General features: G+C 40.1%; 1 protein-coding gene across 1 annotated transcript in view; it reads right to left on the reverse strand.

Annotated features, from left to right (window-relative positions):
* LOC120514791 overlaps positions 1-23147 on the reverse strand; it is a 217889-nt gene that overhangs the window by 28733 nt on the left and 166009 nt on the right. Inside the window, exons 38-42 of the mRNA XM_039735347.1 lie at positions 19803-20060; positions 19086-19346; positions 14870-15130; positions 8626-8886; positions 3305-3565 (exon numbers count right to left, since the gene is read on the reverse strand). Of these exons, the coding sequence (XP_039591281.1) occupies positions 3305-3565; positions 8626-8886; positions 14870-15130; positions 19086-19346; positions 19803-20060 (1302 nt within the window). The remainder of the gene's footprint in view (positions 1-3304; positions 3566-8625; positions 8887-14869; positions 15131-19085; positions 19347-19802; positions 20061-23147) is intronic.

The raw sequence follows: 23147 nt of genomic DNA on the forward strand, positions 1-23147 counted from the left end.
GGGTTCTCAAACTCGGTCCTGGGGGACCCCTGTGGCTGCAGGTTTTTGTTCCAACCAGCCTCTGTTTTTAATTGGACTCCTGAGCTAATTAAGTGGACTGTTGTTTCCCAGATTCCCTATTTTGGGAACAATGTACAAATTAGAAAACTAAGTTTGGAAAAAAAAAAAAAAAAGTATTAAAATGTAATAAGCAGTTATATGTATTTTTTTTCTTTTTAACAGTATTTTCATCTTGATTGTCATTCTACTTTTCTAGAAGTTGTAATTGTTTAATCAATCTGTTATTTACTAATTTGTGGGGCTGACGCTAAAGTAGTTGCAGCCTTTCACGATTGAGTGTTGTTTGCTTGGATTTCTGCTCTGCTTGTTTTTAATTGTCATTATTAAGGGAGCAAAATGCACAGAGAAAGGGTGAAATATAATAAAAAGAGAGTTAAGCATTTAAATCCATAGCAAAAACAGAAATATTTCTAAGTTTCTTATAAATGTAAAAATCCTGCTGCTGTGCTTTTCTGAATGTAGAATAAAAGATAAATAATACCAGCTAATTAAATGAGATCAGTGCTGCCAGGTGTTGTCACCGATTAGGAATCTGGTTGGAACAAAAACCTGCAGCCACAGGGGTTCCCCAGGACCGAGTTTGAGAACCTCTGTGTTAGACGATGTAGGTGGCATCAGCTGAGGGGTGCTGTTTATGAAACTTAAGGGGCACAGAGAACTCTAATGATACTGAGTGGGCACTGTCTCTGTTATGAAAGCAAAAGTAAACACGCTGCGTACACCAAGGGGTACGTGCTCGCACAGGTCATCAGAGTCTAATAATACTGACTATGACGAGAGGCGACGTCCATCCACCCTGCCTATGGCTCCAAATGGACTTTGACCAGTGCTGGCCTCATTCATTTGTAAGCAAAATAACTGAATTATAATGTTTGTACCACAATTTATATACTGATTCCTGCACCTTGCAGACAAAGCTGTTCTCCCAGTCACATCAGAATGAAATTTGCAATGTCCTCAGAAACTATGCATTTGAGATTATAATCAATAAATCCACATCTGAAGTCAGTCTGGCTCTCCCTCTCGCAGGATGAAGTAGCTGCCAGAGTGAAAGAGTTTAAATATCTGATGCATTAACTCATTATAAAACTTACCTACGCCTGTCTTGATACCACGCACTGATTTTTCCATCCATTGCTGTCATTTTTAAGATGGAATTTTTCTGGCTAAAAGTTATTTTAAAAATACTGCAAAATGACCAAAAAATCTTGAATGATTTACTATGCTGTTAATAGCATATCAAATGTTGATATTATATTTCCAGAAAAATATTTTTAAGATGCCATCAGTTTTAAAAAGACAATTACCTACCTCTCAACTGTGCTACTCAGTCATATTTTCTTTATCTGTCCTCTTTCACACTAATAAGAGTAGGGATAAAAGATTTTATTTTACTATGAAATCCTTGAAATGGATGCTGATCTTGGAAGTTGGACAATGGTATGCCAATGCTTCCTATATTTCAATCGTACAAATTATCATGCTACCTTAATTTGTGCAAAAAATCCACCTGTTTGTTCCTGCCTTACTTTTTGTGTAATAAATATTTCATTTCTAAAGGAAATTGTTTTGCTTTTGGTTTAGAGGTTGTTACTAATTTTTCTCCTCTCATTTTCTGGAGAATATTTTATATTTTTTTCCCCATTGGGGAAACTTTATCATGGGGATCTAGCTGTGTTACCTATTGAAGACAGGTAAAAGAATACATTTTTTACAAAATTGATCATTTGGTACCTCTTGCCTTATGTGTACCCTCAGCATCCGTCTTACACCTTTCTTTGGTAACCTCATGTGTCTCAATCTGCTTTGGCCGGCGCTTCCTCTCTCAATCACGTTCCCATGAAGCCTGCTTGTCAGACACTGTCATTTTGAGGTGCCTTGTTGGCCACCTGTCCACTTTTTGACTACCACCAGTGGTAGACTGGGCCCCGTTACCTGCTGTGAAAACGTATTTGTGTCCCCGTGAATACTTCCCATGTTTGAAGGTGACTATCGGTGTTCTTCTTACAGCTTTCTTTGGTATCCTTGTGTGTGTCAACCTCCCTTGCCCGGCACTTCCTGTCTTGATTGATTTTTCACAGTACAACTGACCCATCAGAACAAAGTGACCATTCAGATTGCTCAGAGGGACTGGACACACAAACAAAGATAATCATTTTATTATATTGGTAGGTAGATAATAAAATATTTATGGACTGTAAATAATTCCATTATTGGCCTATAATGGACACCTAAAATAAAACAGTACCATTTGAGTTTATTAGTTTATATCTTCTTGAAAAAGCAATAAATACAAAAGTAATATGGTTGCATTAAAATAGACCCAGGTAAGTAATGTTTGTAAACTTCTTCTTATGAACCCTGCGGTATGATGGATTACCTTCTGGGCAAGAGGTTACCAGGCAGTAAAGCGAGGTGTAGAAGAGTAATAGGAGCCATCGGGGCTACAAACAAACATATGTGAGCTTATCAGGCCAGAGATCAGTAGGTCCTGTGTGTTCTAATAACCCCACAAGGGCAATGGAGAGTGGTGCCTGTGAAGAATAGAGTGAAATACATCCTGGGAGGACTTACATAATGTTACACTAGAGGACAGAGGAGGTCAAAGAGATCTTGAAGGCCTATCAATAGCTCAGTGATTCCAAGGACCGCCAGAGGAAGCTGTAATTTGGTGGCCATAGTAGTTTATATACCAAACCCTGATACTAATTCTGGGCTTGGCCAGAGGTGACCGTGGAAAGGTGAGGTGAAGTGACCTCAAGCCAGAATTGTTAGGCACCATTGGTTTATGTTTGGTTTCCTTTGTGTTTTCCGTTTGTTCATCTCTACTCCATATGTTTGTCCTCCTTGTTGACAGCCAAGCAGAGGCCTGCTTCACCAATGAGAGTAGAGTTTGTTGTGATATTGACCAGCAGATTGGTGTAGTTGTGTGTGAAGTGTTGAAGCAGGAGCTGACTCCTTACACAAAGTGCATTCACACCCTCAGCTATCATCACAAGGTGGTGACACTGACAACAGATTTGGAGGTGCATTGTATTTATATATACGAAAAGGAAAACTTCAGGAAAAGACTAAAACCACCACACTAGAAATCTACTAGTAAAGCCATGAGGAAACATTTCAATACATTTTAACCTTGACCCGTTCAGTATTTTTCATGAAAAGATCAAAAAACGGACCAACTTTCCAGACGATTCCAAAGGTTTTACTCAGTAAAGCGCTTGGTGATATCACGTAAATGTACCTGTGGTGATTTTGGAAGGAGGACTTCTCAAACTGCTGCACTTGTCCGAGGTTGCTGCCACGATGATGGTGTACTCAGTGCCGCAGTTCACCGAGTTTAAGTTGCAGCCTTCCTTTGTGCTGTTGCAGGTGTACATGCTGCCATCACTGCCCTCCGCTGTGGCAATGTACAACTGGCTGCTCTCTGTGCGGTTCCACAACACATTTATGGTGCTGCTGTTGCATTGGTTTAGCAAGGTGAGACCATTCAAGATGCATGGTGCTGAGGGAACACAAACAGAACGTATTAACAAAAAGACACACGTAGTGCTCCTTTATCAATCCTTCATATTTACAGTGGTCAGTAATCAGCCATCTTTTCAACTCTTTCATTTCTAGTTTCTAGGCTGTAGCCACTAAACTCCTAACCATCTACTGTTACCTTCAAATTGCCCATAATGACTATATAATTACTGTGGTGGGCTGGCGCCCTGCCTGGGTTTTGTTTCCTACCTTGCGCCCTGTGTTGGCTGGGATTGGCTCCAATAGACCCTCGTGACCCTGTAGTTAGGATATAGCGGGTTGGATAATGGATGGATGGACTATATAATTACTACCGCTTTCTCGATCCAGCTTCCCTTCAGTCTGCTCTTTGATTGTGTCTGCATGCTCTTGATTACGATCATATGTTGGTGTTGTCACACACGTGCGATTAGGAGACAACTAAAGGGCCTGAATAACCGAAATTCCATGACTGACAAGGGTGCGGCAGAGTGCACTAATTGTCTCTCTCATTTGTGACGATGCAGGTTCGACTCCATGCTCCTATTGCTGTTCAAGAGCCCTTGAACCCAACACCGTCGATAATGTCACCGAGATGAGCTGACACATAGGGACAAATCTCTCAAGGCCAGGGGATATTCCATAAAGTGCTTTTATTCAAAACAATCAAAAACCAAAAAGTGCAAAAGTGCAAAGTCAAAGTTCAATAAATAATTCCAATAAAACATGTGGAGGTTAAAATCAATAAATAAATAAATCCTTTAAAATCGGAGGTTAAAAATGTAGGAGTTGAAAATGCAGTCTCACTCCCTTCTTGTTCTCTGGCCCACCTCCATCACTCACTCCCCGGCTCACCATTACTCGCAGCCGCGGAAACCCAACAGTCATGAGTTCCTTCTGTCAACCTCCGTCTTGGCCTCCAAACGGACGTCACTGCCAGACCAACGAGATTGGCTCTCCTCCTGTGATCTTTCGCGCACTCGTAGTCGCTCCTCAGATCCAGCGGGATGACACCTCTCCTGCTCACCCCACTCGCTAGTTGTCAGTGGGGCGAACTAGACCCCTAGAGCACCTCCATCTAATGCTCTTAATTCTGTCTCTCTCTTAAGGTGGCCAGATCATCCAGCCTAGACTGCCCTTGACGTACTTTAACCTCCCTCCATTTCTCTCCCACGATCTCTCTTTTTTTCCATCATGTTTTATCCCACCCTCCCTTTTGGTGTACCTGAATTTGTACGTATATACACACCTCTGCCTCCGTGGGCACAGCATCTTAATTACACACCGCAGGAAGCCAATGAGGCAACCAAGAACGGCCGCACCCTCACATGCAGGTGCGACTCGCTCCAATCACCCCATTAACTCCCCGCGGTTGTGCAATCGCGCCTACGGAGAACGACACGGCTATACGGATTTAAAAAACCTGACTTTTTTGGAAGCCGCGGACCCGCTATATCATATCATTCCCTTACAGACCAAATCCGGCCCTGGTTCCAGCACCACCGATGACATCACTTCCAGTTCCGTCACTTCCAATGACGTCACTTCTGGTTCCGGCCCGGATGATATCACTTCGTCTGCTTGTATTTAAAAGCCGCCATTTTAAAGCAGCAGTTCAGTTCTGTTTTGGACTCATACCTGTGAACATGTCTGTTCAATTGAATCAATTTTGCAGCCAGGAAAAATTATACGGGTGGCTGCCCCAAACCTTTGCAATGACTCTTTGTCATTCTTGTGACAGTGTGTACATCAGAATGATAAATCGATCCACCTCTTGGACTTTCAGTTAAACAAGTAACATTCCTTTTTTCATTTTTTAAGTGAAATTCTTTGCATGCTCCATCAAGCAGCACTCTTTACCCTTCTTTTCCTTTCTTGTTCTCTAGCACAGACAACTCTTACATCAACATTGCTTAAAATCTTCTTCATTCATCTGTTACAGATCTGGATTTTGGTATATCTGGAGCTCATTTCTAATTTTTTTAACTTCATTTTTAAAATGTTTTGTCGCTATAATGATGATACCATTGGTGGTGCCATCTTAGGACTGTTTCTATGTTTCCCTCCAGTGAATGATCTTTGCAGTAATGCAGCATGGTGTTTGCTGTAGTTATGCTCCATTGTTGGTCATTCAACATACAAGTTATATGCTGTATTGAATCATAACATTCTACCTATTAAAGATAGCGGTGCACATCCTAGGATTAAACCACAAATCAACTCATGTTTCTCTTACAAAATATTATAGGTAGGGAAAAGTATTTCTAGTTACATTTAGGATCCATTTTGCAGTGTTAGTTGTGACTTCGCCTTTTGGAGAGAAATGAAGGTCAGTAGGAACAAGACAGAATACATGTGTGTGAATGAGAAGGAGGTCAGTGGAATGGTGAGGATGCAGGGAGCAGAGATGGCGAAGGTGGATGAGTTTAAATACTTGGGATCAACAGTACAGAGTAATGGGGATTGTGGAAGAGAGGTGAAAAAGAGAGTGCAGGAAGGGTGGAGAAGAGTGTCAGGAGTGGTTTTTGGCAGATGGGTATCGGTATAAGTGAAAGGGAAGGTCTAGAGGACATTAATGTGACTAGCTATGTCATATGGGTTAGAGACGGTGGCACTGACCAGAAAGCAGGAGACAGAGCTGGAGGTGGCAGAGTTAAAGATGCTAAGATTTGCATTGGGTGTGACGATGATGGACAGGATTAAAAATGAGTACATTAGAGGGTCAGCTCAGGTTGGACTGTTGGGAGACAAAGTTAGAGAGGCGAGATTGCGTTGGTTTGGACATGTGCAGAGGAGAGATGCTGGGTATATTGGGAGAAGGGTGCTAAGGACAACGCTGCCAGGCAAGAGGAAAAGAGGAAGGCCTAAGAGAAGATTTATGGATGTGATGAGAGAGGACATGAAGGTGATGGATGTAACAGAACAAGATGGAGAGGACAGAAAGATATCGAAGAAGATGATCTGCTGTGGCAACCCCTAATGGGAGCAGCCGAAAGAAGAAGAAGAAGAGGAGGAGGTTCTCTTGTTCTATATGCTTCCGTTACGTCAGATTATCTCGGGGCACAACGTGAGCTACCACAGATATGCTGATGACACACAGCTGTACTTATCAATAGCACCTGATAACTCCAACTCTCTCGATTCACTAACACAATGTCTTACTTGTATTTCTGAATGGATGAATAGTAATTTTCTCAAACTAAATAAAGAGAAAACTGAAATCTTAGTGATTGGCAATTACGAATACAATGAGGCTATTAGAAATAAACTGGATACATTAGGATTAAAAGTCAAGACAGAGGTAAAAAGCTTAGGGGTAATTGTTGACTGTAATCTGAATTTTTGAATCGCATATTAATCAGACCACTAGGACAGCATTTTTTCACTTAAGAAACATAAGTAAAGTTAGACCTCTTATATCACTGAAAGATGCTGAGAAATTAGTTCACGCGTTTGTTTTTGGTCGACCAAAAAAGACATAAATCGTTTACAACTAGTGCAGAATGCAGCTGCTAGAATCCTAACTAGGAAAAGAAAATCCGAACACATTTCTCTAGTTTTAATGTCACTACACTGGTTACCTGTGTCATTCAGGATTGACTTTAAAATTCTGCTTATGGTTTATAAAGCCTTAAATAATCTCGCTCCATCTTATATATCGGAATGTCTGACACCTTATATTCCAAATCGTAACCTCAGATTCTCAAATGAGTGTCTCCTTAGAATTCCAAGAGCAAAACTTAAAAGAAGTGGTGAGGTGGCCTTCTGCTGCTATGCACCTAAAATCTGGAATAGCCTGCCAATAGGAATTCGCCAGGCTGATACAGTAGAGCAGTTTAAAACACTGCTGAAAATATATTACTTTAACATGGCCTTCTCATAACCTCACTGTAATTTAATCCTGATACTCTGTATACCCATCTCATTATAATAACTATTCATGGTGGCTCTAAAATCTGTACTAACCCCTACTCTCTCTTCTGTTTCTTTTTACGGTGTCTTTTTGGTGGTGGCTTGTGCCACCGCCATCTACTCAAAGCACCGTGATGTTCCAACAGTGATGGATTAAAAGCCAGAAGTCTGTATGACCATCAACATCAAGTGACTCCGTGAGAACCCTAAATCCAAAGAGGACTGTTTCATTTATGTTAGGTAGAATGCCCAGAGGGGACTGGGTGGTCTCGTGGCCTGGAACCCCTGCAGATTTTATTTTTTCTCCAGCCGTCTGGAGTTTTTTTTGTTTTTTCTGTCCTCCCTGGCCATCGGACCTTACTCGTTTTCTGTGTTAACTAAAGTTGTCTTATTTTAATTTCTTATTTTGTCTTTTATTTTTCTTCATTATGTAAAGCACTTTGAGCTAATTTTTTGTATGAAAATGTGCTATATAAATAAATGTTGTTGTTGTTTAATTCTCCTACTACTGACCCTTTTCTGTCCCCAGAGCAGATTATATTTTGCCTGAAGAAGTGTGTATTACTACAAATGTTTGTGATTTGCCATCTGTAGAAATAATAAATGCAAAGCATATGTATCTGTTGTAAACTATTTGGTATGGTAATCATCAAAGAAATGTTAATGTTTGTGATGTGCCATCTATTGGAATGACTAATGTAATGCATTTTATTACTACAAATGTTTATGATGCACCGTCTGTTGGAATGACAAATGCAAGGCATATGTCTCTGTTATATACCATTTGGCATGGGATTTGTAAAAGCAGTATAAATGTTTGTGATGCTCGACCTGTAAGAATGATTAATGAAATGCATGTAATTATTACAAATGTTTGTGAAGACATAAGAACTGGATGGACACACAGACACTTATCCTTCCATCAAGGTGGACTTATTTATTGATTATTAGTTTAGTATAGTGCAGTTTGTTAATAGTCTTGCACTTGTCCTTTGTTTATGTACAGGTTGCACTGCAGTTCTGGGGAGTGTTATTTCATAGCACTGTGTGCTGCAATACTGTGTATGGATGGTGCGAGAATAAAGCCACTGACTTGACTTGACTCATGTTTTAAATACAGTAAATATTTAAATAAAATCAGCACTGTACCTGTTTCCAAATCAAAGGGAGCGCTCGGCATGCTCAAGCAGTCTTTACTGATGGCGGTCACAGAGAATGTATACTTGTTTCCACATTGCAGATCAGGCACACCACAGGTTACATTTGTTGATGTACATGAAGACTGATGGCCTCCACTGCTAATGGCTGTGACATTGTAGATCTCGGCACCGTCTGCCTGGCTCCATGAAACCCATGCTGCATTCGTTACACAGTCGAGGTATCCTTTAACATTCAGAGGAGTGCAGGGAGCTGTCAGGAAGTAGAGGATGAAACATTATAACTAAGGACATGCAAAAAAAAAGGTGGTGTCCAATCTTTACTTTTGATTTTATTTTAATAAAGTATTAATAATTTTTAATTGCAGAAGAGATTCATTTTATTTACAGCATGTTATTTTTGCCAGAATATGTTTTTTTTTTTATTAATTAATAAAGCCATTTTCCTAAAAAAAATCTGCTTCACTTGAGTTCAGATCAGTTGGGCACTAAACCAAATTCATGTTGATGAAAAATATTCTTTTGGTGAAAAAGATTCATGAAGCGTGTGTGGTGTGGCAACCTGCTGGTGCTCACAAACTACTGGAGCAGGATCAGAGATCTTGGCAGGACCAGAGATCTGCTTGTTACTACTAAGAATTCATTCTGTTATGCTCAAGAGCTGGTTCGCTTCCCGGGTCCTCCCTGTGTGGAGTTTGCATGTTCTCCCCATGTCTGCATGACTTTCTTCCAGGTACTCTGGTTTCCTCCCACAGTCCAAAGACATGCAGGTTAGGCACATTGGCGATTCTATAGGGTGGTCCAGATCTAATTATGCAATTTTCATTACGCTATAACTTATTAAGTGTATTACATAGAAAATCACCCGAAAAATCCCGGACCATCGAGAAGTGTGCGAACTGACGACATTAAGAATCGTCTTCGCACCGAACTGGAATCATCCCAGCATAAATCAAAGTCATCCAGATGATCTGGATCTGCATGATTAGATCTGGACCACCCTGTACATTCTCCCTAGTGCTTGGTGTGTGGGTGTGTGTATGCACTGTGGTGGGCTGGCACCCGGCCCAGGGTTTGTTTCCTGCCTTGCGCCCTGTGTTGGCTGGCATTGGCTCCAGCAGACCCCCGTGACCCTGTAGTTAGGATATAGCAGGTTGGATAATGGATGGATGGATGCTCAAGAGCTTTTCCTACTTGGAATGATTTATTTTTCCTTGTTCATTTTTCAATTTATAGTCTTACTCTTTCTTATTATTGTTTTAATTTTTATGAGTAAAGTTCCTTCTTTGAGTCTTCGTATTGCTGCCAAGAAAGATTATTTTCTATTTGGGTGGTGCTGAGATTCCTCTTTAGTTGGAGCTCATGGTTAAATCCAACCTTTTAGGTGTTACAAGCCTTAGCCCATGACGGCCATCATATTCAGGTTTGTGCCTCTTCTACCCCATTAGATATTTAAAGAGCAAAATTGCCTGAATTTGATGCAAATTTGTAAACTGGAGTGCCAAGAAACGGGCAAAGGAAAGCATAGGCAGAGACAGCACCAGATGAGCAACATCTTTGTGGTAACTGGCCTTTTTCTTTTCTCCGTTTTATTCTTGTTGTATTAAACAGGGTAGTGGCTGGTCCCCAATCCTTCACCATATTATATTACGTAACAGAATGCACAAACAAGCTCAGTCATAACACAGTCTCCTCATAAAGGGGAATCAGACTGTCTTTGTTAAGAATTGGGACACCTCATTAGAAATGTTATTTACTTCACAAAAACTGTTTATGTTGTCACAAAGATTACACAGAGACATCATGAAGGTTTGGTGCAGCCACCCATATTTTATGTCCTGGCTGCAAAAAGGTTGAAAATAAGCACAGATCATTAAAGATCAGAGTCCACAACTGAACTGACTCATGCCGGCAAAGATGGCGTCTTTATATTTCAGCGCCGGAAGTGACATCATCGGAGGTGCCAGAACTAGAAGTGACGTCATCGAAGGCCCATTCCCACACCCTGGGCCCAGAAGTGAGGTCAACTAAGGTGCCAGAACCTGGCAGGATTTTTCAAGAATGGTCTGCAAGGGATTGAGAAAGACAGTCAGTGCGCCCCGCTGCCCCCTGGTTGGAGGTGGAACTACTATTATTCAGGCCCTTTAGTTGTCTTCTACTCTCACATGTGTGACAATGTTCACCTGTTATGTATGTTTTGATAGCCCAAACCTTATGGAGTATAACCATTGTCACACATGTGCGTTTGCGAGTCAATCAAAGGGGCCAGAAAACACCAATTCCATGCCAGGCCAAGGGGTGATGGTGTTATACTAGGGTTGTTATAATATTAAGAATTGTGTCACTGTATCTGTTTTAGCTCTCTTTAAATGTATTTTTCATTCTTTTTCTGTGTAACATGCCATGAAGAGCTGAGCCAGCTTTAGCACAGGGTGTCAACTTTCAGAAGTGCTGGGCTAGGCAAAGCATAAAGATAGACAAGAACAGCTGTTGTCAGCCCTAAAAGGCCTAAGTGTTATATGATCTGACTGTCTGCTGCTTAGCCTAAGTTTGTCTACCTTGTTTGGCATTGTACTGAGGGATTTGGTCGTGTGGACACAATATAAAAGAACGCTGGAACCTTGCCAAGCTTTGAAGACCTGCGGGAGTGGAAGCTATAGACTCCAATGCCACCTCCGTTGTGACAGAAAAAAGCCATTTCTACACGACCGAATCCCCGGGTTAAAGATGAAATGTGACTGGTCTTCCCTGTCATTTTAAAGCAACGTAAGCCGCATTAAACAAGCTAAGTATATTCTGTTTTTTCTGTGACTTTGTCGCCGCCTATCGCCGAAAAGAGGGATATCGCTGTTATACTTTATACTTATTTAACTAAAGGGTTATTAATACGCCGCAATATAAAAGAACATATTTCCACGGAGCTAACACTCCCATCGGAAACAGATGGGCTGCAATGAACCTCTCTCTTTTCTCTCGACAGACCAGACACGAGAAATTCTGCCTGTCCCGGCCTCAGAGATATCACTTCCTGTCCCGCTCTGATGACATCACTTCCTTTGAGTCACCTTTTAATCTCGCCATCATCCCTACCAAGACAGTTCTACTTTGGACTTGAACCTATGCACAACCCCACTAACTTAAGCCCTTTTGCAGCCAGGGAAAGTATACGGGCGGCTGCCCCAACCCTTCGTTATGTACCCAGTCTTTTATTTCACACCATATATGTATAGTAAATGCTATGAATAATTTAGTTTAATAAAAATATGAATATTTTTGTTGCCTACTTTTATGCAGGTCATGCCACCATTTTGTGGCTTCAGCGTTTTCATTGAATTATTGCTAAGGGCTGCCTCTCAGTTGCCACAATTCACCACATCTGCTATAAAACCCAGTGCAGAGCTCAAGCTGTTTGCCGAGATTACAGATTGAAACCTTGAACAACCTTAGTCTTGTACTCTTACCACCTGCTTTTCTGGGTAGCAACTCCTAGCATTCCACTTTTCAGTCTGGCTCACAGGTTCAGCATCTCGGCTCTGGTGATAACCTCTTGTTTTTGTTAGCTACTCCTGGCAGTTCTTATTTAGACTTCATTTATGGTTTAGCCTTCCAGTTTTTGATAATTGTTGCTAAACTTCAAAGGATGAGATCAATATTTTTTCAAGTCAAAGTTATTTCTTCACAAACACTGGATGTACTGCATGCACTTGGCGTGTGAAACTGTGTTCTAAACTAACATTTTAAAAAATGTCTTGCCCACTCTAGCTCTTTATAATGGATTGTGTAGAGCACAAAGGAAAAGCTTAAACGCTTACCAAATACGTCCATTTTTTCAAGCCAAGACAGCTGTCGAATTCTGATCTGCACCCTCCGTGTTTCAAACGCATGTTTGTGTCAACAAAAGGCATCTGGAAACAATCATTTTAATGCCATTTTCTGGTACAGCTTTTCTCATTGTACGGATATGTTTTCTATTCACTTCTGTGAATTCCCACATTAATACGTAAATAAATCAAAGCAAAACTAACCACGTGGCATGAAAAGTTCACTGTGATTTGGTGGGTCAGGTTGAAAGTTTATTGCACAGGAATCTCATAATATTTGGTATTTTTAAACACAAAAATGGCAGAAAAGCATTTGATAAGGTGCCACATGAGAGGTTGGGCATCAAGTTAAAAGAAGTGGGAGTTCAGGGTGATGTTTTTAGATGAGTGCAGAATTTACTCAAACACTGGAATCAGGGGGTGATGGTGTGAGGAACCTCATCAGAACTGGCCGATGTTAAGAGTGGTGCCCACAGGGGTCAGTGCTAGGGCCGCTGCTATTTTTAATAAATATAAATGATTTAGATAGGAATATAAGTAACAAGCTGGTTAAGTTTGCAGATGATACCAAGATAGGTGGATTAGCAGATAATTTGGAATCCGTTATATCATTACAGAAGGACTTGGATAGCATACAGGCTTGGGCAGATTTGTGGCAGATGAAATTTAATGTCAGTAAATGTAAAGTATTACACATAGGAAGTAAAAATGTTAGGTTTGAATACACAATGGGCGGTCGGAAAATCAAGAGTACACCTCATGAGAAGGATTTAGGAGTCGTAGTGGACCCTAAACTATCGACTTCCAGACAGTGTTCAGAAGCCAATAAGAAGGCTAACAGAATGTGATGTGTGGAGTACGAGTCCAAGGAGGTTCTGCTCAACCTTTATAATGCACTGGTGAGGCCTCATCTTGAGTACTGTGTGCAGTTTTGGTCTCCAGGCTACAAAAAGGACATAGCAGCACTAGAAAAGGTCCAGAGAAGAGCGACTAGGCTGATTCCAGGACTACAGGGGTTGTATTATGAGGAAAGATTAACAGAGCTGAGCCTTTACAGTTTAAGCAAAAGAAGATTAAGAGGTGACATGATGGAAGTGTTTAAAATTATGAAGGGAATTAGTACAGTGGATCGAGACTTGTATTTTAAAATGTTCATCAAGAACACGGGGACACAGTTGGAAACTTGTTAAGGGTAAATTTCGCACAAACTTTAGGATGTTTTTCTTTACACAAAGAACGATAGACACTTGGAATAAGCTACCAAGTAGTGTGGTAGACAGTAAGACGTTAGGGACTTTCAAAACTCGACTTGATGTTTTCTTTGGATGAAATAAGTGGATAGGACTGGCGAGCTTTATTGAGCTGAGTGGCCTGTTCTCGTCTAGAGTGTTCTAATGTGTAAAGTATGTTACAATGTGTGTTTGTAGTCGCAAGACATGGATCAATACTTGATAATTGTCTTGGCTTGAAAAAATTGACATATTTAGTAAGCTTTTAAGCTTTTCCTCCATGCCCCATAGACTTCAATGTAAAGCACCAGTGCGGGCAAGAGATTTTTTGAATTTGTAGAAAGCGGTTAGCTTTCGAACACAATGTGACATGTCAAATGCATATATACTGAAGCATACTTAAAAGAAGAAGTAACATTGACTTGAAAAATACCAAACTTACCCTTTAAAGATATGGATGCTCATCAAAAACAAGCTTATCTCCTTGTTTGTTTTACCACATAACCTACATTGTGAGCAGGCAATTCTGAGAAGTCAGCTGAAACTAAACTGGACTTACTATGCTGCTGTCTAGCCAGGCTGTTTTTTATACTCATAACTAATGTAAAATTCTTAAAGAATTAAATGTGGCAAACTACCCGGTCGTGTCAGGTCTTTCCACCAATCAGCACCCTCTCTTTGTTGGTTCCTTGTCTGTGAACACGAGTTTACTCTCACTGCCTGTACTTTGCGTGGTGCTCTTTAGTGTTGACACGTCTGTTTATTTTTTTGCCCACCCCACCTCCTAATTCTGCTGCCCCTTATATTCAGCACCCCGAATTGTTGGCACTACTAGTATTATGTGCACAGCTGTTCATTTAATGCTTGTCTAATTATACTTCAGGGCACTTATTTAAAAGAATAAAATATATAATTGCCAGTGCTGCATAAATGCTTTGTTGTATACTTTTCAGTAAGCCACTTTATTTCAAAATAGGCTTCATTTTAGTGTCCACATTGGAGGTGAACACACATTTCAGAGAAAAGCTGTTCCCAGCCATGAAACTGTACACACTCTATGATGTAAATGTCCAGAAATGATCAGATGGCACAATGGTGACTGATAAAAGTGAACCTATTCAAACACCACTGTGCTGTAAATTTGGAAAACAGATGACTATATGATGAGTACTGTCATGTTCAGTACCTGTTGCAATAAGACTTTCTTGACTAGGTGTGCTTTGGCAGTCATCATAGCTGGATGTAGTGGTGACAGTTAATGAGAGCCCACAGGGTAACCCAGTGATGCCACAGGTGGTGTCCGTTCCGTTACACGAAAAGCTGTTGTCTTCACCAGCTGTTGCTTGCACAGCATAGAAGGTGGCACCAGGAACAGAATCCCATCTGACAGACATTATTCCTGTATAACAGTCAATGTCTGCTACAACATTTTCCGGTGGACATGGCCCTGTAAACATAAAAAAAAAATTACAATCTCTTCTGCCTAAAAATGAAATGAATCAACTGACATCACAATCTTCAAATACTCTGAGAAAAACAAACTGTGTAATGCCATCAATTAAATTTTGGATGTTCTATATGTCTTAGAATTAATATCCAGAGTGAAGGTCTCATATTTCATTTAAGCCACCTGCTAACACACCTAAGGCCTTCTTGTTCTGTACTAGTGATGAATAAAACAATTTGGGTGAAAGTACATTCATAGTAAAAGTTTGTTAAGAGTTTCGCTTTGCAAAAACATTTGTGAGATCAGAAAAATGTGTGCCAATCACCACATATAATTCCTTTCTTTCTTTTTTCTTTTTTTTGATTTTATAGATTTTATTGAAATTATACAATAATCCATTCAAACAAATCAATTTTTACAAAGATAAGATCGAAAACAAATCAACCCCCACACCTGAGAAAGAGAGCTAAGCCAGCAGAATAAAACTTAAAGCTATTAAAAATAAGTAAATAGATGAATTAATAAGTGAATAAAGATAAATGGAGAAGAAAAAAAAAGGAGAAAAGGGGAGAAAATCTGCTCCCTCAGTGCTTTAAGAGCTTATTCTAAAATGTTATTGATCAGATCCTGCCAGGTTTTGAAAAAAGTTCGGCAAAGATCCTCTAAGTGAGAATTAGATTTTTTCCAATTTCAAATAATATATAACATCAGTTACCCCCGACTTAAAAAGATGGGCTAGGATTCTTCCAGTTGAACAAGATAAGTCAACGTCTAATAGTGAAGTGAAGGCAATAACAGTTTGTTTGTCCTTCTCCACTTTAAGCCCCTCTGTAAGCCCACCAAACACAGCTGTCAATGGATTAGGAGGGATTGTGACACCAAGGCTGTCTGAAAGGCACTAAAAGATTTTGGTCCAAAATGATGTTAATTTGGTGCACGTCCAGATCATGTGACCCAGTGAGGCTGGGGCTTGATTGCAACGTTTGGAGGTTGGATCTTGCCCTGGAAACATTTTGGACAATTTTAAGTGAGACTGATGTGCTTGATATATAATTTTGAGTTGAATAATGGTATGCTTGTATGCTATTATGTGATATCATCTACTGTTAAATTCTGCTCCGTACATATAAAATTTTTATTTTTAGAATGTATTGAGGATTTGTTCTGTTCTGTGTATTGTACTGCATTGTATTGACCCCATTCTTTTTGACACCCACTGCACGCCCAACCTACCTGGAAAGGGGTTTCTCTTTGAACTGCCTTTCCCAAGGTTTCTTCCATTTTTTCCATACAAGGGTTTTTTTTTTGGGAGTTTTTCTTTGTCTTCTTAGAGAGTCAAGGCTGGGGCGCTGTCAAGAGGCAGGGCCTGTTAAAGCCCATTGCGGCACTTCTTATGTGATTTTGGGCTATACAAAAAATAAATTGTATTGTATTGTATTGTATATGGAGCTCAGGTGAATTCTCTGCATTGCTACCTTCCACTCCTTTTCTGAGATGTTGAGTGAGAGATCTTTTTCCCAGTGTCCTCTTGGATCTTTGAAAGGGAGGGACTGTAAAATGGTTTTAAAAATTACAGAAATGCTGTCTGAATATTTTTTCCGGCATAGAGGTAGGTGGGAGGTGAGGAAAACTGGGCAAGTTCTGTTTAACAAAGTTTCTGATTTGAAGGTAGTGAAAGAAATGTATTGCTGGAAAGTTACATTTGGAATGTAATTGTTCATAGGATGCAAAGACATTGTCTATGTACAGATCTCTAAGTGACTTAATTCCAAATGTTTTCCAGACATTAAAAACTGCATACGTTTTGAGAGGGTGGAAAAAGGTGGTTCTCGTACAGAGGGGCCACACATATTTTTATCTGCATTTTTTTTTTTCTCCGTGTGAAAAAGCACTGGAAAATTTATTCACGGCTGAACATAGAGATGGAGGGTGTTGTTAGAAAGTACATTAGCCTCAGTCTGTGGCCACCATCAAATTTACAGAAGGATCCTGGCTTGGATCAACTTTTGGAGTTCCCTTTGGATCAACAAAATACCTATCTATCTATCTATCTATCTATGTCTCCCTTAACACTAGAATTACCAGAGCCTACGAAAAAACTTCTTCTGCTTCTTAAAACCGTTCTCACCTCTCCGCCAGCGTCTTTTGTAATCTAAATGTGCTGATAAAGAAAATTGCATGTAGCCGGCTATTCCATCCTAAACCGACTTAGAACGTGTACAAACGTCTCTCAGCTCATGCCTTGATCGATTATCTGGGAGTGAAGTGGAGTTTTAGAGTGGAAATAATAGATCGTTATTTGGAACACACGCATTTCACGTGTGTGCCGTTTCTACAGTAATCCGTGTAAACACATTTTTAAAACAGAAACGTTTTCCATATTGTAGTAGTAAATGACAAAATGTTGGCATAAACTATATAATGTATGAAGCCTGAAGTCCAAATATCAAAGAAACACTTTCACATTTTGCACACATTTTATGCCTACATTTTGTAACATTTCTATGCCTCATTTTGTAACGTTCTAAGTCGGTGGGGGGATGGAATAGCTGGCTGCGTGCAGTTTGTTTTTATCAGCACATTTACAGGACAAAGGAGGCTGGCGGAGAGGTGAGAACAGTTTTAAGAAGCTATTTAAGGTGGGACGGATCTACGAGTTTTAGCGTGTTGATTTATTGGGCCACTCTTGAAGTGAAGTTACCAGCCCAGCCACACCACAGTGTTAGAACATCGCAGTGGCCATCACAGAGTTTTAAAAGATGTGAAGGATGTCACTCCCCACATTAGAGAAATGCAGACTCCAAAGTAAAAAAGGGCCAGCTCAGCCCTTTCTTATATAGTTCCACTGTGTTATATGACCAGTCCAACTTGTCATTAATGCGGAGGCACAAGCACTTGTAGCAGTGCACCACATCTACATCTGTTCCCTGAATAGTGATCAGGCCTAGAGGCTCTTTGGTCAATAAACAGTTCATTAGTTTTTCTGATGTTAAGTTGCAGACAATTCTTTCCGCACCAAGAAACAAAGTTCTCCACCTAACTCCTATACTATGTCTCATCCCTCTTATCAAAACACCACAAAAGTGCAGAATCATCCGAGAATTTCTGCCAGTGACATGACCTAGAGTTATATTTATAGTCGGAGGAGTACAACTCTAGTGTTGCTCACATCCGTATCAGAAACACAAATGTTGTGGAGTAAGAAAGCTTAATAAGATCAGGAATGAGAGAATCAGTGGCACAATTAAAGTTGGGTATATCTCAAAGAAAAGAAAAAAGGTTAAAGTGAAATGAGCATGTAAGGAAAAGAGAGGTAAAGAATGTGGGCGGGAGAATCATGGATATGGAGGTATTGGGAAGGAGGAGAAGAGGACGACCAAAGAGTATGAGGATAGACTGTATTTTTGTGTAAGGGAGAAAGGAATATCAGGTAAGAAAGTATGCAACAGATGAGAATGGAGGCCGATCTACATGACAGTGGGAATGCTTTAGAAGAAGAAGAATTGCTACAATAATGCATTTGAATTATACTGTATTAGGCCAAATTCAGATATAACCTGACAATCTAAACCATACAGATCCAGTCATACTAAGTACAAGTTTTCAATTAACATAAAATAGGGACCAGCCCTTACAGGGAGGCCAGGCCACCACAGGGTACCCTCATATTAGTGAGTCAACCTAGAGACAAAAATGACCATGGGGTGTGATAGGAAACTGGACTATCCAAGGAAAACACAAATGGACAATGCGACAATGTGCAGACCTCACAGTGACAATTTCCAAGTGGAGGTTCAATCCCTGGTCACTGTAGTTATGTGGCAGCAGCACTAACCAATATGTCACCATGCTTGCCATTGGGTAAAATATAAGAAAATAATGGCCTTCAGCTCAAGGTTGCAAGTCAGCAGTCATTCTGTGGCACACAGACGTACAACTCATTGTTTTAAGTTACCTGTTCGGATCTCAACACTAGCACTGTAAATGTTGTCACAGATGTTATCCAATGCCAGAACGGTCACGTTGTACTTCTCTCCGCAGTGAAGATCGTGGAGCATGCAGAAGGTGTCTGTCGTATTACAGGACACATCATAGTTGTTACTGCTGTTGGCGAAGACCACATAGGCTGCTGCTCCAGTGGTCATCTCCCATGACACGTAGGCAGTGTTGGAGCTGCACTCCAGGAATGCTTCCACATTTTGCGGGGCACATAAAGCTGTTTTTGGTTCAAGTTAGAGAAAGAGTGAAGAAAAAATAATTAACTGACCTGGGCATTCAGATAGGACCTTTAATGGCATCAGGACAGGAAATTCTCTAGGACTCAAAGTTTAGTGAAGCAAAAGAAATGGAATTAGAGGTGCTGAGGTTGGCTCAGCAAGGTGCAGGGCTCGACTACTTAGATGGATCTTTGGCTGAGAAAATCTGCAAGAAAGTTCTTATATCTATGTGGTGGTCTGCACTGTGATAAACAGATTATTCTCCATTGTATGTTACAGCCTTTCATATCAAGCATTGATGTAAATTGTTTGGAATTAATAACTGAAAATGCAGTATTGAACGTAAATATAATAAACACCCTTAAAAAGTAATAGCAATGTTATCAAAGTAAATGAATGCGTGTCAAAACCACCATTGCAATATAGTCTGGAGTTGAACAAATAAAAATACTTACGGGCTGGGAGCTCTGATGAACTCTGCGCGTTATCACACACTCCATCCAGGGCAGTTACAGTGAAATTATAGAACTGACCACAGTGCAAGTTGGTCAGCTCACAGCTGGAGAGAGTAGTGTTGCACTGTGTCATGTGTCCGTCGGGCCCAACTGCCATGACACTATACAGATTGGCGCCTTCCTCATTCATCCAGGATACCAAACCAGCTTTGGTGTCACATAAGAGCTTACCAGTGACTTGTTGAGGAGCACAAAGAACTGCCGAGGTAAACAGAGAGTTTTGTTAAATCCAAGCACAGGTAAGCTACTCTTCAGTCCCTCTCAGTGGCACAACCCGGGGACTGCCAATCCTCTGCCATTAGTTCTGGCCAGTTAAAGTAGTTTGTGTGTTTAAATGTGTTTGGACATTCTGTATGGCTATCTGGAGCTCTTGGGTTTTCTGAGAAATTTAAAAAGACATTTACCTTTATAATTAGGATTTACATGAAAGAATGTATTTCTAAGCGGGCATTGCAGTGGAAATTTCCAAAGCTTAATGTTAATCTATACTAATAAAAGGCAAAGCCCTCACTGACTGACTGACTCACTCACTCATCACTCACTCATCACTCACTCATCACTAATTCTCCAACTTCCCGTGTAGGTAGACGGCTGGAATTTGGCAGGCTTATTCCATACAGCTTACTTACAAAAGTTAAGCAGGTATCATTTCGAAATTCTACACGTGACGGTCATAACGGTCGACAACGTCTGCCATGTTGAACTTTCTTATTTATGGCCCCATCTTCACGAAATTTGGTAGGCAGCTTCCCTACGCTAACTGATGTATTTTATTTCAGTGGTATGATGCCACTGTCAGCGCCATATTGAACTTTCCAACGTCACTAATTCTCCAACTTCCCGTGTGGGTAGAAGGCTGAAATTTGGCAGGCTCATTCCTTACAGCTTACTTACAAAGGTTAAGCAGGTTTCATTTCGAAATTCTACGCGTAACGGTCATAACGGTAGACCATGTCCGCTATGTTGAACTTTCTTATTTATGGCCCCATCAACCGATTATGACAGCAGCAATCCAAGCTGTGAGATCTGAAACAAGATTGCTTTTCACATGGCCAACTATACATTGCATGCTCAAGAGTAAGCTCAGCGCACAGCTTGGTCATTTTACAACTGGAGGGCCAAACTCACAATGTGGTATAAAAAGAGATCCTTAACAAATAATTATTGGTATATTTTCCCTCAGTTTAAAAAGGTTTAATTTTCTTCTTAATAAAAATTTTAAGGCAGTACTTTTCCGCTGCAAAGCGCGGGTATTTTGCTAGTGTTTGAATAAATGCTAATTGAAAACCTACAAACCAGCCCTGAACAACATGCCAGTCCTTCGCATGGCTGCTTTATACTGTTTGGACATATTTGAAGAGCACATGTGCAAGGGCATCTCCAAAATTATCAAAAGTAAGCAATAATCTAAAAACTTTAGAATGAAGAGGCTGAAATATAAAAGAAACTGTTGGGACCAAATAGCGTTAATCATGCAGTGTATATAAACCCTTGACTTGTATTTTTTTTTTTCAAAAATCACTGCACCCTGGGAAAAATCCTACAGATTGGAAGCTAACAAACATTTTCCCATCATATAAAAAATTCAATCGGGTCGCATAAAGTAACTATAGGCCAGGAAAGGTTAGAAACATAACAAAAACGTTTGACAATACAAGGCCATTTAGCCTGACAAAGCTTACCGATCCTGAATACTGAATTGCTCTGAAATGACATCAAGTTGAGTTCTGAAGGTCCCTAAAGTAATAATGTCTGCCATACTATTTGATATCTTATTCCTTGTGCCTATGGTTCTCTGTGTGAAGAAAAACCTCCTAATGTTAGTGCAAAATTTACCCTTTCCAACTGCGTCCACATATTCTTCCTGGACTCATTTTTGTAGTTAAAGTTTCAATCCACTAGACTAAGTCCTTTCAAAATTTAAAACACTTCTACCAAGTCTCCTGTAAATCTCCTTTTGCTTAAAATGAAAAAGCTCAGCTTCTTCAATCATTCTTCAGAGCTCATGTCTCTCAATCCTGGAATCAGCCTTTTCGCTCTTCTCTGGACTTTTTCTACCACTGCAATGTCGTTGTTTTTAGCCCAGAGACCAAAATATCATGCAACACCCCAGATGACGGATAACTAGTGCATTATAAAGATTGAGCGTAACCTCCTTTGACTTGTACTACATGCATTGTGCTATGTAACCTAACATATTGCTTGTTTCTGTAATGGCTTCTGCACCCTGTCTGTCTTATCATAAGGGGTACTTTAAACTTTAAGACCGCTCATTGTGTATTCATATCTAACATTTGCAATTCCTACATGTAGTATTTTACCTTTTCTTAGATAAATTTCATCTGCCTCAAATCTCATCAAGCGTATATGCTGTACAAGTCTCTCTGCAATGATTCAACAAATTCTAGATTATTTATCAATCCACCTAGCTTGGTATCATCTGCAGACTTAACCAGCTAATTATTTATATTCTTGTCTAAATCATGTATATATATTAAAAATAGCTGCAGCCCTAGCACTGACACTTTTGGGAGATCATTCTTAACATCAGCCATTTCTGACAAGGTTCCTCACACCATCACCCTCTGCTTTGTGTTTCTGAGTCAGTTCTCCAGTCATCTACACACCACACCCTGAACTTCCACTTCTTTTAGTTTGATGCCCAACCTCTCATCAAAAGCTTTCTGAAAGTCAAAATAAATAATATCATATGATCCACTTTGACCAAATCCTTGTGTTTGTTCCTCATACAGAAAAGCCAAGCAAAATGACACCTTTTATTGGCTAACTAAAAAGATTACAATATGTAAGCTTTCGAGGCAACTCAGGCCCCTTCTTCAGGCAAGATGTAATGGAATTCCAGCATGTTAGTAAAAAACAGCCTCCTTCGTTTGAACCCATGTTGACTGTTCAGTAAAACCTGCTCTAGACATGTGCTGCTCAATCTTTTCCTTTAGAATTGATTCCATTAATTTACCTGCGATGCTTGTTAAGTTTACTGGCCTATATTTACTTGGCTCTGCCCGATCACCTTTCTATATATATGGATAATTTTTGGTACTTTCTAGTCCTTCAGAATGCAATGACTTTCTAAAAATATGCATCAAGGGTTTATCTATCTATCTATCTATCTCTCTTTCTTTTAGATTTGCTGGTGTCACTACTGCTGAGTCCATCCTTTGACTCTAAATTGCAGTCAGAGAGAAAGACCCAGCAGTGGATCATTTAGTTTGAGGCAAAGTCTACTGTGATTATTGTTATTTTGTGATTTATCTGTTTTTTTGG

The sequence above is a fragment of the Polypterus senegalus genome, chromosome 14, assembly GCF_016835505.1.
Source record: "Polypterus senegalus isolate Bchr_013 chromosome 14, ASM1683550v1, whole genome shotgun sequence".
NCBI lineage: Eukaryota > Metazoa > Chordata > Cladistia > Polypteriformes > Polypteridae > Polypterus > Polypterus senegalus.